The following is a 15,917-nucleotide window of genomic DNA, read 5'->3' as shown; positions in this document are numbered from 1 at the left end:
GAACGCTGCGCTTGCCGCCATATTGTTGGAGACCAGACGCATAATAGTAGTACGTAAATCACGCAATTTAACGCTGTGATGATCTAAAATTGACAGATAATGGCCATTTTCGACATTTAACGTAAAATTAGGACGAAATAAACATATTCAAAGTTTCATTGATATGCATTAGAACATTAAAGAAAAGAAAATACGTACGCAGCAATTTATAGAAAACATACTCATACATCCATAAATAGGCCTACGCAATACACATTATAGATTGTATAATTTTTCGATAATCAGCATATTGTTAGGTTTCAGAGACTCTAATATTATATTAACATACATTACTCTTAGATCACAAGACATAAATATGTGCACCTTGATTACACAAGTTCTTATTATAATCAAATTCTTAAGTGAAATAAATATGTGATAATCAGTATAGACCTGTTGTTAAGTTTTAGAGAATCGAAAATTATATTACCGATACTTCTAGACCACAGGACATTAGGTAATCTGGCAAAATATAATGTGCGAAGTTAGCCAAATTACATTGAATTCATTCTTCAATTAATAAAGGGAATGCTATCAATTATAAAAAGTATCGGTACCGGTACCTAATAAATTGCAAACAATAGGTAATGTGAAGACCTAAAAACTAAACAATCACTTTATGCAAGATAAAAAAAACCACATACTTTTCATGTGTGGATTTTTTACATACCTGTATTGTATTTTTATTTTAAATAAATAAAATAGATATATTATCATTGCTTGCGGAGTGATGGTACATAATTTTTATGCACATATGTAATATCAATAAAATGCCATTCCTTGCTTTTGTTAATAAAATATATGTCCGGCAAAATGTAAAAGAGTTATTTATAGGTGAACTCTGAGTCATACGTTCACAAAGACGGCTTAACTATTATAGCTATTTATTTATTTATTATCTGTATATTTATTTATCCATTTATGGATCTTGAATGAAAGTTTATAATCTTGCAGATAAATTCATTTACATAATAAAAACAAAAATTTATCTTTCCACTAATGTTTTAACATCTGATGTGTTAGTCTAAATAATTCACTCAGTGGGATTTCTCTACAGTCTGATAAGTATTTCTTTATTGTCGTAAACTACTGATTGATTTTTAATGATATTGATATTGTAACAACAGAGATAATATATCGTACCTTTTGCAAATGGCTTGGAAAATTAAACAGGGATGGTATTATCGCCGCGCTCTCGTGGTTAACATTCGGCAGGTCTTTGAGCGGCCTCGTGCATAACATTCGGCAGGTCTTTGAAATGTAATTGCATTATTGTTTTCAATTTCTTGTGTCGCCGCTCCAATCACTCGCCTCAATTTCAATATTGCAACCAATAAGCTGATTCCATTATTAAATGACACTTACTTGTCTAATCCACGTGGACTAAAACCGAGGTTGCAATGTCTTGTGCTGAGGACGAACATTAAGGTATGTGATTAAAAATTATTATTAAAGAGTTATTATTAAGAGTTAAGAAAGCCAGCGTACTCGTATATGATATAATAATAATTATACTAATAATAGCCATTTAACAATATAACAAACTAGTGCTTATTCTTATCGAGGAAGTAGACGTGACGCTTAGAGTGAAACCTACAGAGCAACAATCGGTCGGCAAAATTATGTTTTAAAAGCACACCGCACGTTATTGTATGATGCCGACATGTTAAGCATGAGTCCGCGGCGATAAATTTATCATCTTTCAAAATTCTATTGCCATTACTTTCAAACTGTTCACTAAAAACACCAGAGACAAAACGAACAATCGTGTTTACCGCTCTATTTCTACCAGTAGCATGGCGGCGTAAACATGCGCAGACTGGTTTCAATTTTGGACAGCACACCAGCGCTCTGTGTGAGTCTAGTATACTATATAACGTCTTTGGGCTTACCCGGTGCCACAGAGAACTGGCTCCAACGTTCGAAAAAACGCTGCAAGAGTGCGTCCCGATCTGTGCGCGCGCTCGTTCAAATGAAATAGGAATAAAATACGTAAAAATAAATTATTACAACTGTTTTTTAGGGTATTATTTTTTGTTTCTTTCATTGGTGGTGCCATGGCACACTGGCACTGCCCCAAAAGTCGCCCCTGCTTCTAACATTGTTTTCCTAGTTATGAAAATGTGTAATAGAAGTTACGTAAATGTTATAACAAATTAACAGTATATTAAGACTGCTTCTTTTAAATTCCAAATCTTTAAAACCTTGCTTCTGTAGTCCACCTACGCGTAACAAATCGGCTGAGATGGTAAATCCTTTGATAATAAGCCTCCTGTCCTCTGGTACTGACCATCTCGTCCTGCTGTGCAGCACCTGAATGTTAAAGCTTAGAAAATTCGCAACGAAAATTAGATACAATTCTGTACCTAATTTACTTTCTCTTGACACTAAGTGAATAGTGATCTACTTCATTTGTAATTTAATTTTAATTCATAAAGAAATTACATATAAAGTCGTTTACTTCAATTGAACTGAATTGCTAAGCGTGTTTTTGGTTTCAAATAAAGATAAAAATTATTATATTCCATGTGCATCATTCCAGGATAAATTGATTTGTAGATACTGAATAAGAACAAAATGCGACAAAAAGTTTATGAGAAATCAGATGGACACAAAGCATACCCAGAACTTGATATGAGAATGCTGAAAATTCGCGAATATCTCGAAATCGATTTTTTGCAGCATCGTAGAGAGAAAGTAAAATAACTTATTTGCCTGTATAATCTTATAGATACAAGTATCAAATGAACCTCAAATGGACATCAATTTTATCTTCGGTGCATCATCTTAACCAGTGAGTCCTAGTGAACGTTCCCATTGTTTCTGTTGGCCGACTACGGGCAATCCCCACCGCTACCGTAAAGCCTTGGTTTTTCTGAACCGACGCATGCGATGTGCGAGGCCCGCCTCGCACAAATCCGAACTACACGAGAGAGTGGTTTCTATACATAGTTGCGAAGTGCGCAGACCTCGCATCTCGCAGTTATAGGAATCACTCACTATCTCACTATGTATTAGATTGTGGTATAGCGAGCGGGCATCACCAACTGGATGTGGTCAACTTTACATAACTTACATGTTAGTCGTAGTGAATAGTAAAATTAATATAAAAAGAAAAGTATCGTCATTTGCTATAACTTGTTTGTGATCTTAATTCAGATGGAATTAATACTGCCTCCTCTGAAAATCCGCCGCTGTTTATAACACTTCAAAAACGACCTTTCTTCCACCACGCAAACTCAGCAAGAGAGGCGCATTTTCAGCCATGTGTTTACAAGCACAGGACTGGAGAAGGGAGATAAGATATACGATGTCTACATGCCCTGTCCTTCCTCTTCAACTTAAGACAACAAGCAACCTTCCCCTGTATGTTTCAGTTTTGGAGTTTTGACCAGGAATTCGGGAAAATGAACCATTGTGCGACGATATGAAATATGTACCATAGAAGATGGGAACAATTCCAGCAGCTGCTGCGAGGAGGATGAGTATTGAACATTATTTATTATTACGCCTATTACATAGTAGACCCATGTAAGTTTTAATCCAGCGAAGCGCAGTGAGTTTGCGGATACAAGCAGCGGCGGCAGAGGGTGGGACCTGTCGTTGGTCGGCCGACACGGAGAATGTTCGCTGGGACTCACTATAGTGCTAGAAATAATATAATCAGTAGCTTTACATAATAGCTAGGTCTCTCATTCTCAATTGTAAACAATACAAATCAGATTAATAATTTTATTAATAGTTTCACGATTTCTCAGAAATGATAATTAAGTTTAATACTTAAAATCACCCGTGTACGAATTGTTGATTGTAATCACGGTATAAAATAATACAATTTGAAGTGTACCGTAACATTAATTCTGCAAATAAGCCTACTCAATTCTTTCCTTTAAAAGCTTACATACGAATCACTGGTCTGCGTTTTAAAACTTTTTTTCTAAGGTCAAGGATTTTATAACTGATCTTTTATGTTCCTTGCATGCTGAATTAAAAAATATAACTCATTTTGCTCAATCATGTCAGGTCTCTTTACTAGTCAAGATTTTAGTTGGTATGTATTTACAGAAATAAAACGTACAACAGATTAGAAAAAATGATGTTTACGATCATAAAACAGACTTAAATTCACATCAAATATACATTAAATATATTATATAGTACATAAGTAAAGTTAATTTGGAAGAAAGGGCCTTTTCAAGAAATTTAATTACTGTTTCAGACCTTGAAAATCACACTTGAGACATGGGCCATAGCTGGCAAATCTGTATAGTGGTAACTTAGTAGGAGAGAGAAAGAGAGAGACCGGAGTAACATCAACTTCTTTCTTGCAGCCCAATGTAGTCTGGCTTGAGCTTTCTCAGTGATGAGACTGATTTAAGGAACGTTCTTACAAAATGAATAGAAAGTGCAAGACTCACCTTGACCGATTTTACAATATTTGTGGTAAGGTCACTATGCCAATCGAAAGTTTAAAATCACTCCATTTGCAAGGAAAATGCACGAATATCATGCCTACTTTGGTGTCAAAATTGGTGATCAGGACAAACCTTTCGTATCTCGTGTGTGCTGCACTTTCTTCAACGCATCTGGGAAGCAAGACTAGCCTGAAACCAGGTTCACACAACGCTCTGTCAGAAGCTCTCGTGGATCCTCAAAAATTCTACTTTCGCCATTGCACATCAAATGTGGTCTAATGAAAATTTTTGTCAAGACACTCAACAAAGAAAAAAGAGCTCTTGCTTTTCTAGGTCAGAAATTTCCACGTGAGGCCAAACTAATAGCAGTTTATGAATGATGCTAAAGTCGATGATCATAAAAAGGATAAAGAGAGTAATATCTGGCTCGCATATTAGTCTATTATTAAGAACTTTCTGGACAACTGTAGGAGCTCAGAGTACAAACATGATGATGAGGAACTCGTGCGGAGTTACCAGGATCTTGGTGCATGTATGTCCATAAAGATGCACTTCTTCAGCTCGCATTTAAATTACTTTCCTTAAAACTGTGGGGAATACAGAGAGGAGCAAGGTGAGCGCTTTCATAGAGACATTCGAATGAAGAAAGAGAGATAACAGAATTGTTGGGAGGTGAACATGCTTGCAGACTATTGCTAGCAGTTACCTCAAGAGGGATGTTCCAGATTCAAAACAAACATGAAAGTCCTTGAAAAGGTCCTTCCTTCCACAATAATGGTGTTCATGTTTCATTCTATATACATATTTCACTATTTACGTAAATCTAAGTCTGACTTGAAACCATAATTAGTATAGTCTAATAACGATAAGATACAATTTATCTCTGAAACATCACCTTTTTAAAAAATGCGATAGCAAGAAAATCTGACCTGACTGAGCAAAATGAATTATATTTTTGAATTCAGCATGCACTAAATATTAAAGAACAGCTATGAAAATGCTGACCTCAAAAATGACGCAGACCATATTTCGTGAAAATTAACTATTCATTGCTGCAGGCAGCGGTTATAAAATCTGTATCCGTTCTGAATCAAGTTAAGCAGCCTAACTTTCCAAATAGACAAGAGTTATAAGGTAACTAGACCTCGGAACTTCATGCAAAATTGTATGTTTTCATTAATTTGGCATATTAAAAAAGTAGAAGTGGATAATGGTTTTTACGTTTGAATGAGGCAAACTTTATTTCACTTAAATGCATATTTCGAGGGTTTTATCCTTTATATGCATATTTTTTATTTTGCATATTTAATTGCATATATTTGCATAATTCCTTGTTTTCAAAATTTCTCTCTAATAAAAATAAGAATAATTTCCAAGAGATATAAAAATTATGTGAGAAATAAAACCAATAATTAGTTAATTACTGTTGAGGACTTGAAATTGCTGCGACGATAATGGATACTTCTCCCTAGTGTATAAGTTGGGTCGTTTTCCACTTTAACATGACATGTGTACATACTAGTCGTGTAAGTGTGATGTTTCAGGAGCCAAGGCGAAATACGCGTCGCCTAGAAGTCATTCAAGTCTTTTACTCTGATTACAATAAAGTCACGTATTGTTGATGTCATGAAACTGCTGCGAAAGGTAGAAGACTCGATAGAAGCAGTTCCAGGATCATAAAGTAAGCAGTGCCAGCAAAATTTAAGTATGCATTAGAGATTAGAGAATAATTCTGGCTATAAAGAAATGCTCCAAAGTGCTGACATTCTCGGTGGAAAATGTAAAACAGTCACTGAAATTCGGAACATTTCTGATTACAAGTATGCACCAGTCACATCATGTAATGTTGAGAGATCATTCTCAGCATTTAAACTTTTTCCGACAGATAAGAGAAGTTTCATAGTAGAGAAACTTGAGAAATCGTTGGTTGTTTACTACCATAATAACTACGTGAATGACAAAGAAAGTTAAAAAAAATATGGAATGTTACAAAGTTAGAAATATGCCAATTCAAATATGTATTGAAAATGAATAATTAATACATTTATAGGAAAAAATATATTTAATGAAACTGATGACGACTTGATGACAATTATTACTCTAACTTAGTTTCATTTATATTATATTCATCATCATCATCATCATCATCATCATCATCATCATCATCATCATCATCATCGTCGTCATCATCAGGCACCACAACTTCAAAATTGAAAGTTTTGACCTTCTCAATAATTCTCTTCCAGACACTTCTGTCTTTGGCTGCCTTCAAATTAGTCATTTTCATTTTATATCATATTATTAAACCAAATTAACGTCTGAAATTTATTTTTACTGCATATATTTGACCTTCTAACGCATATTTAAACAATTTACTGCAAGTTGCTTGCATATTTTTGGTTTTTTTTAGTGCGTAAAGTTTCGTGGTCTAGTTATAACGAAGGAACGAATCCCGGTCAGTATAAAGATAGAGTGACGAAGAAATTCACCGAGCTGGAAGTGAAATAATCCTGCAGGTTGAAAGGGACGATAAGATACAGTTAAAATAATAGAAAACCTATCTTACGTTTTGTGATTAAATGCACGGTTAATTAGAAAATTAAGTTGAAGTTTCAGCAGTCTGGCAACATCGCTAGTAACACAGTCCTTTTTCTTCTCGTAATACAGATGTAAGAGGTCAACGAACTCAGGTCTATCTCCCTAGGTGAAGTACATTCCACCTCTCTCTCTCTCTCTCTGGCTACGACGTTGAAATCTATTCGCATCGTTCAATGGCTCGAAATTTGTGATTTTTAAATTGAATAACACGAATACCGTCCACGCTACTGAACCAAGCTAGAGGGATAAATTATTCTTTATTAGATTTTCTATCGATAAGGACAAAAATTACGATCCTACTCGCAATAGTTACCGAATATTCATTCATTCATTCATTCATTCATTCATTCATTCATTGTGTTCTGCCCAAGGGGCAGGTCTTTCATTGCAAACCTAGCATTCTCCAGTCCTTCCTATTTCTTCTTTCCTCTTAGTCTCCGCATATGATCATGCCATGTTTGCAGTTTTTCTTGGGAAAAGTAAATGCGGTAGCTTCCCGTTGCTTTCCGCACACCACTCTCTCTTTCGCTTCTTAAAAGATCCCAGGGGCCCGAGCATGGAGGTGAGGGGAATGGATTTGACTAATTAGGCCCTTCGGATTTCACTGAAATTCACCGCAAGGGTTAAATATAAGTTCTGTTAGGGTTTTTGACCCGATCAGAGACCGGGAAACCCCAATTAGCCTTTGCCTCCCCAGTTACCGATTAAGAAGGTGTTAAACATTTGGGGGGAGGAAACATTTTTTTCTGAGAAAACTATGAATTTTTCACCAATATGGTATTACACTTTTTTTGTTACATAGGTACAACATGAGGTCTGAAAACCTGCAGGGTTATTTCACTTCTACCCTGTATAATTATATATAATTTAATACAATAGTTTTATACATCATCGGAAGCTATGAATAGAAAGGTAATTGTGGTGCATCTAATACAAGTAGATTACCTTCTGTGGGCCAATGCCGAATGGTTTTCTTCCTTGCATTAGATTGGAAATTCAGAAAGAAATATGTGATGGATTTTTAAAGGAGAAAAAAATACTTTCACAATGGGATTAAAACCCTGGCTTATATTTCCGGCATATACTCATGAATGAAAGGCGTCTCCCAACATTTGCCGATCATTTCTCGTCTATGTGATAGCCTGTATCTGTGCAGGCCAATAGGCCTACCTTTGAGACTGTAGAGGTTTCCATTGGTGAATTTACGAGTAGAAACAATGCACAGTGAAACAACTGGAAGATGCTACAAATGCTGGAAGAAAATCCCTATTCCATTTATGAAAAATATGAGCATTGTTTATTTAAAGTACGAGTAACTTCCTCCTGCATCTATGCAATGCACGTAACGATCATGAAGGATTCCATTTTTTTCCGCGAGGTTTCTTTTTTTGATCTAATATTGACCCTAAAGTTAACGTACCTGGCACAGGCACTCCCAGAAACACAGCTTTAGTTTTGTTCACAGTTTTCTTGCAGACCTCTCTTAAGGCAAGTATTGTAAACAGAAATATGCCGTTTCCCAGAATAAATCGCCCTTGCTACTAACTGGAAGACTATTGTAACTAAACTAACTGTATATAGAGATGTATAAAGGATTTTTCGAGTTACATCCAAGCCTGTCAAAGGTCAGACTATTTTATATCGTACTGTAAAATATTTCTTTATTGTGTGTTCTGTCAGTTGCATAACGTAAAGAGGGATAAAATATACAGGGAAGTCTAGTCTGTGTCATCTGTGTGTACAAGTCTGTCTCATGTAGTTTTGTAGATCTTAATTTTGCATTTCTTTTTAAATACATATGACTAGATTGAAGCAATGGCGGCTTTGACATTTCAGAAGAAACTAAAGTACTCAAGGAATATGTTTATCACAGCTTCTCCATTCAACACAAATCTCATGGGATCTGTCACAGATGAAATTCCAACCTCTGTTGTAAAAAACCTGTAAAGTGTGTTGTAATGAAGTGTGATATTTTGCATAACGCCTTAAAGAAAACTACGGCTTATGTAAGATAATCATATTAGTATTCTTCTAATTAGCTTTTAGAGAACGATATTGAAAAACAGTGTAAACTGATGTATGTAATCTACTTCTTACAATATTCATTTACAAATGTTCGAAAAAATGTTAAAATATTATTATTTGTCGTCAACATTAGTTAAATGCTGAGTGGTAATAGTTGTAGGAAGCACAAAGTAAACCATGGACAAGTACTTCAATTCTCTGCATATTATGTAGGCCTACCTGCTGACAGTTCTCCACTCGTTATCACTGCTTTTGTGTTAGCTGCATTCAGACTATGAATCAGAGGGTGACTTCGAAGATTATTGTTGACAAGGGCTGTAATCACACCCAATTTCGCTAGTCCCAACCAAATGCAAACATATTCAGGACAGTTGCCCATGAAGAGTCCAACTACATCTCCTTTCCGGTAACCAGCAGCCAAGAATACATTAGCTATCCTGTTGCTGAATTCCTCCACCTAGAAAATAAACGACAACTTGGAAACATGCTTTCTCATTACATGGTTTAAACTTTTCGTAACAATTAGGTTCTTTACCATTGACCTAAGATACCACTATTCATGGCTTAGTTTCTTAAACCATAAACTAAAACATGTAAATGAAGAAATTTGTGCACCCAAATAATAATACAGATCCGAAAGTCCCGAAAAATTGCTCGGCTGGTCAGTGGCACGAGCTCCATGTAATCGCTGACATTCCCCTTCCATGAAATTGCTGCGCTCTTCCCACCTGCAACCAGCCGAAAATAAGATTTCATAGGAGTGGGACAATTTTGTTGTGCAATCGTGAGTGAGGTTTCATTAGAGAGTGCAGTGGGGCTGTGCAATGGTGAGATAGTCACTTCGTCGTCGTATATACCATTCATCTTGAAGACGTACAGTACATTGAGTGCAGAAAATGGTGTGGCAAAACAAGACAAGCATTTAGACGTAAACTTCCTGCCAGCCAATGACGTCTTCGTTTTATTTTCCAGTCATTCTCAGAACCATTTTTTTATTAAACTTATCTAGTAATTACTAACTTTAATATTGCCTTTCGTGTTGCAACGGAGTTACCAGAAAATTTACGTCTAAATGCTTGTCTTCTTCTGCTTCACATCTTTCTGCACTTTTATGTCTTCAAGATGACGATGACGAAGTGAATATCTCACTCACGATTGCATAACACAACTGTTCTCCGATGAAATCTCACTCACGACTGCACAACACAACTCTCCTTCGATGAAATCTCACTCATGACTGACTGCAGTCGGGAAGAGCGCCGCGATTTCATTTAAGGGAATGCCAGCGATTACATGGGGCCCGTGCCACCGACCTTCCGAGCAATTTTTCGAATTTTTAAACTACCCGCACTGTATAAACGTTTACTCGTTGTATTACACATAAAGCAGTATTTGTAGTCCTAAAAAGTAAGATCTCTGGCTTCATTTTATACATAAAAATTGTACTATTTAAGTAATGTATGCAATTAATTTTGCATAAATTCATATAAACCAACTTTTAAATTTTTTATGACGAGGAAGGAATTTTGACTAAATTCTGAATTTTCCAGCTTACTCGTATATTGAGTAGGAAGGTAAAGTAAAAAGGCAAAATGTGTACAAAAAGTATTCTTTTTCCTCCATTTTAATGACGGCTAGAATTACGTTAATTTTGTAATAGCCTACAATTAAATGCTTAAGTTTATTTCTTTTTTGTCCATTAGAGATATAATTTTGTAAGAATAAAAATAATTAATTTCCTCTAAACAAAAGAATCTGGAAACTTACTGCCTATCTCTACATCATTTTATGTTTAAAAAATAATAAAGCGGTCAGATGCTACTTCGAGTAAATTGTCGCTTTGTGTCATTATTTTCTTGTTCATATTAAGACGAGTTCATTTTTAGTTAAATGATTATATCTCAAGAACATCATTTCCAGTTCAATTTACTCGTAGATACTGAATTAAATACAATTCGTCTAACAGTTTAGGAAAAATTGCTGTATATAGACGACATGTCAAAAGTCAATTTTTAGGTTTCAATATTGCTAAAACATTTCCTCTACAACATCAAAATAGATTTTTTGTCTCATCATAATGCTTTCTCTTTGCATTTCGTATACCGATAAATTAAAAAGAGAAAAGTATCAATCTTAAAGTTGGCAGGTATGATTTTAAGTGAATCATCATGTTGTGCCGATTTTTATGACATCAATTTATTTATTTTTCAAGTAAAAATACGATTTTAGCATATAGTTTTGATACGGACAGGATTATTACTATTTTCGGTATCAGAGACAATGGGTGATATAGATAAAGAAGAGTAATTTATCTTTTCTCTCTTTTCTGGAGAAAGTTGTCACATTCATATACATAAAGTTTGCTCATTCTGTGAGCAATATTCCCTCCAAGAGAACTTTCTCAACATACTCTGCCGCAGAGCAATTGCTCTGACTTTGGTGGTATACATAAGCAAGAGATAGTAAAGAAACTGCTCCTAATTTGTGGAGTAACCTAAATAGGTGACTCAGTTTAGTTGAGTAAAGTGTTTTAAGTACGATGGACGAGTACAATGCGTTTGATGAACCGAGAAAAGTTTATAAAGCCTGCAGAGATTCTGCATCACGTTGATTATAGTAACCTTCACAGATTTCAGAAACAAATGTCACTTGACTAGAGCAACACTTCTAGGGGTATCTAACGAAACTAGAGATGAAGCTTTATATAGTGAAGAAAATATGCAAATTTTCTTACATTACGTCGATGATCCTGATTTCCAGACCGAAGTGGCAGAAGATATGGGTGTGACTCTAGCCACTCTGTCATCCACCGCTGTGGAGTAACGATTAGTATGTCTTACCTTGAAACGAGCTGGTCCGGATTCAAATCCTGGTTGGGACAACTGGTTCAGGTTTCTCCCGAGATTTTCCCTATGCCAATTGAAGCAGAAATGCTGGGTAACTATCAGTGTTAGACCTCACACTCATTTCGCCACCCATAATTACACTTCCCTTCTTTCATCATCATCATCATCATCATCATCATCATCATCATCATCATCATCATCATCATCATCATCATCATCATCTTTTCTTTCCCATATTTTGGATTTCCTCCGATGTAAGTCGGCCGCGGATCGCCACCGAACTGGACCCCATTGTATGTGGTTGTGCTATGTACTATGCGTTCTCCCTTGGAGCTCATAGTCCTCGTAGGACTAGGATTCAGGGACCTCGGCGACCCCTACAAGGAAAGGTAGCAAAGGAATTCTGTAGTTTGTAGGGGAGTTCGGGGTCAGTCGCAGGGGAATCTTTAGTGCGGGAGGCCCTAAGGCATGCACACCACACCATACCATTTCATTAATTCGGGTAGTACAATGAGTCCATACAAGCGGTCTAAGTGCGAAGACAGTCCCCAGACTATACACCACCTCTCAAGGGGGACAAATAGAAGCCAGTCTGTCTCGTAGAATTTACAAAGTAGCTAATGGATTTAATAATAAAGAAGGCTCATCTGTGGGTCAAATTTCCTTCAACTGTCATTACAATTTAAGGTGCTAAAGCTGAATAGCAGGAACTGTATAGCGGCTCTTGATTGTATACACGTGTTGATTAAAAAAAAGAACACGCATTTACGGAGACAACTACATTACGAGAAAAGAAGCGTAAAGCATAATGTGCATGTTACATGTAATTATGAACAAGAGTTCACAGGTGTAGATGTGAGGTGTCCTGGGTCAGTACATGATTCACGAATTTGGAGGAATTCTAATGTTTACAGAGTAATGAGTGGAAATCGGACGAATGCACTACTTCTTGGTAATAATGGATATGGAATTGCCCCTAAACTCACAACACCATACCGAAATGTCATAACTCAAGAACAGAGATCGTACAAACTGTTGGATTTAATTCCCCACTATGAACATGTTATTGTTGCCGATGATTTCAACACTAACCTTCTCTCTACTAATTCAGCAGATGCAATTAAGCTTAAATCAATGTTTAATTCCTGTAACATGACAATACTACCCCTCCTACCAACACATCACACTGCTTCTACTGAGAAGCTACTTGACCTAATTGTGACCACTCACCCCCAGAGAGTCCTAAGACACGGACAACTACCAGTGCCCGGTATCTCAGCTCATGACTTAATTTACGTAGAATACTCGCTTCAGTGTCCTAAACGGATATCCAAGATAATATCTTACAGGGACATGGATAACATTGACGAAACTAAACTTACAGCTGACGCTTTAGAAATGCCTTGGAATTATATTTGGAACTTACATACTGTTGACGAGAAAGTGGAAGCTTTCAATGATATGATACTACAACTATACGACAAAAAACGCACCCGTAAAGACTAGACGAGTATCCAGACCTCCTGCCCCGTGGATGACCGACACAATAAGGGAACTAATGGCGAGAAGGGATGCGGCTTTTCGTACTCATAAGCGTCATAAAACCGCTAATAACTGGCAGTATTACAAAAGCCTGCGAAACAGAACGACGCAAATAATACGTAATGCCAAAATCCAGCATAGCTACAGACTTATCGAACCTGACACCACAGCAAAGAACTTATGGAAAAACTTACGAACAATGGGCCTAGGTAAACAAAAACCGCAGACTGAGACTATCAAAATTTCACTCGACGAACTAAATGACCACTATACTTCGTCACCACCCATTTGTCCTGACAGAGTCACAAAACAACAAGTTATAGACGAACTCACATCCCGACCTCCACCTATACGTGAGAAATTTTTTTCTGTGTGACGTATCTCCTACAGACATAATTAAATTTTTAAAACGTATCAAAACAAAAGCACAAGGCACCGACGGTATTACCGCAACAATGCTTAGTAAAATAATCGACATTCTTCCAACTCTTACACATATCTTCAACGCTTCTCTTATCACATCCTCCTACCCTGTGCAATGGAAATATGCTCTTGTTCGACCCCTCCCTAAAGTCACTCAGCCTACCACTCCTAGCGACTACAGACCAATAAGTATTCTTCCGACATTATCTAAAGTACTAGAACGTATAGTCCACAGGCAACTTACCGACTACCTGGACTCGTATAATCTCCTTGACTCACTCCAGTCCGGCTTCAGACCAAATCATAGCACCTCTACTGCCCTACTTAAGATCACTGAAGATGCTCGTGAAGCTATGGACAGACGCGAAGTGACCGGACTATCACTACTGGACTTTTCTCGAGCATTTGAAACTATCAACATTGATATTCTTATTGCAAAGCTGAAAATGTTGCATTTGTCAGACACGGCAATCATGTGGATGGAGTCTTACCTTCGCGATCGCCATCAATGTGTGTTTCACAATAATCGGTTTTCTTCATGGCGAGACGTGAAGGCAGGAATCCCTCAAGGATCTGTACTAGGGCCTCTATTTTTCGCTATTTACATTAACGACATCTCTACTGCCCTTAAACATTGTCAGCATCATCTCTATGCAGATGATCTTCATATATATATATATATATATATATATATATATATATATATATATATATATATATACATTCACGACCAAACTCACTTAATGATAGCCTATCAAAATTAAATCATGATCTTACGTTAATTAGCAGCTGGGCTAGAAAATGCGGGCTGAACCTTAATCCCGGGAAAACGCAAGTAATTCTGCTAGGACATCAAAGATTACTATCTTCCATCAACATTAATACACTTTTGCCAGTGGCTTTAAATAATACTATAATACCATTCAGTACTACGGTTAAAAACTTAGGTTTCCATTTCGACTCGAATCTCAGCTGGAATGCACAGGTAAAATATGTCTGTAAGAAAACTTTCTCAATCTTGCATTCTCTGAAAAGACTGAAAAATTTCTTTCCTTCCAAACTGAAACAGATCTTGATACAGACCCTGGTGATGCCTTACTCTGACTATTGCGACGTTTTGCATAGTGATCTTAGTGTTGAATTGTCATTGAGGCTTCAGCGTGTTCATAATGCTTGTGTTCGTTTCATTTTTAACAGCCGTCGCTATGATCATGTCTCCGAGTATTTCTTTCAATTATCTTGGCTTCGTTTACGGGAGAGACGTTCAGTTCATTCATTCTGTTTGCTGTATCAGATTTTAAATAATTCCACGCCTATTTACCTAGTTCCTCGCTTCACACTTTTAGCATCCCACCACAACCGTGATACACGTTCACAGCATAACCATGTTCTATCAATTCCATTCCATTGTGCTTCCTTCACAATACACACAGCCCGTTCCTGGAATTCCTTGTCACAGGAAATCAGGAGCAGTCGGAGTCTAAAATCTTTTAAGTACACTCTACTCAGAAATGTCTTTAATGAACAGAACTAGACTCTTGCGGAAGTTTCTAAATAGTCTTAAATGACCAAGTTATTTTTTTTCTCCTCTCTCTTCTTCTTCTTCTTCTTTTTTTTCTCTTTTCTTTTTTATTATCTTCATATATTACTTAATCATTTGTGTTTGTATGCCATTTTAGTAGGACTTTGCTAATCAACATTTTATGTCTTGTCACCCATATGTATTCTCCAATTAGTATATTAACTGAATAATATATCTCAAGTAAATTAATCGTACAATTTGTCTCGGGCATTTTAGATCTTATAAATTGTGTGTGTGTATTCCCCTTATGTTATGTAACTGATTTTGATTATGTGTAATTTTCTACTTTATTTTATATATTATGTAACTGATCTTGTCTATTGTAATTTCCTACTATATTTTATGTAATTTCTAAGGTATTTTCTTTTGTGTTGTTTTGTAATCAAATTTTGTATCTCATGTATATTATTGAAACCTGGTTGAGTGGAAGAGAAGGCCTCATGGCCT

General features: G+C 36.3%; 1 protein-coding gene across 1 annotated transcript in view; it reads right to left on the bottom strand.

Annotated features, from left to right (window-relative positions):
- Nucleotides 1-15,917, bottom strand: part of LOC138694392 (long-chain fatty acid transport protein 1-like) — a 187,844-nt gene that overhangs the window by 48,208 nt on the left and 123,719 nt on the right. Inside the window, exon 3 of the mRNA XM_069818081.1 lies at nt 9,297-9,534. Within this exon, the coding sequence (XP_069674182.1) occupies nt 9,297-9,534 (238 nt within the window). The remainder of the gene's footprint in view (nt 1-9,296; nt 9,535-15,917) is intronic.

The sequence above is a fragment of the Periplaneta americana genome, chromosome 2, assembly GCF_040183065.1.
Source record: "Periplaneta americana isolate PAMFEO1 chromosome 2, P.americana_PAMFEO1_priV1, whole genome shotgun sequence".
Classification (NCBI taxonomy): Eukaryota; Metazoa; Arthropoda; class Insecta; order Blattodea; family Blattidae; genus Periplaneta; species Periplaneta americana.
Note: the sequence above shows the minus strand (reverse complement) of the source record. Positions and strands in the feature narration are given on the sequence as shown.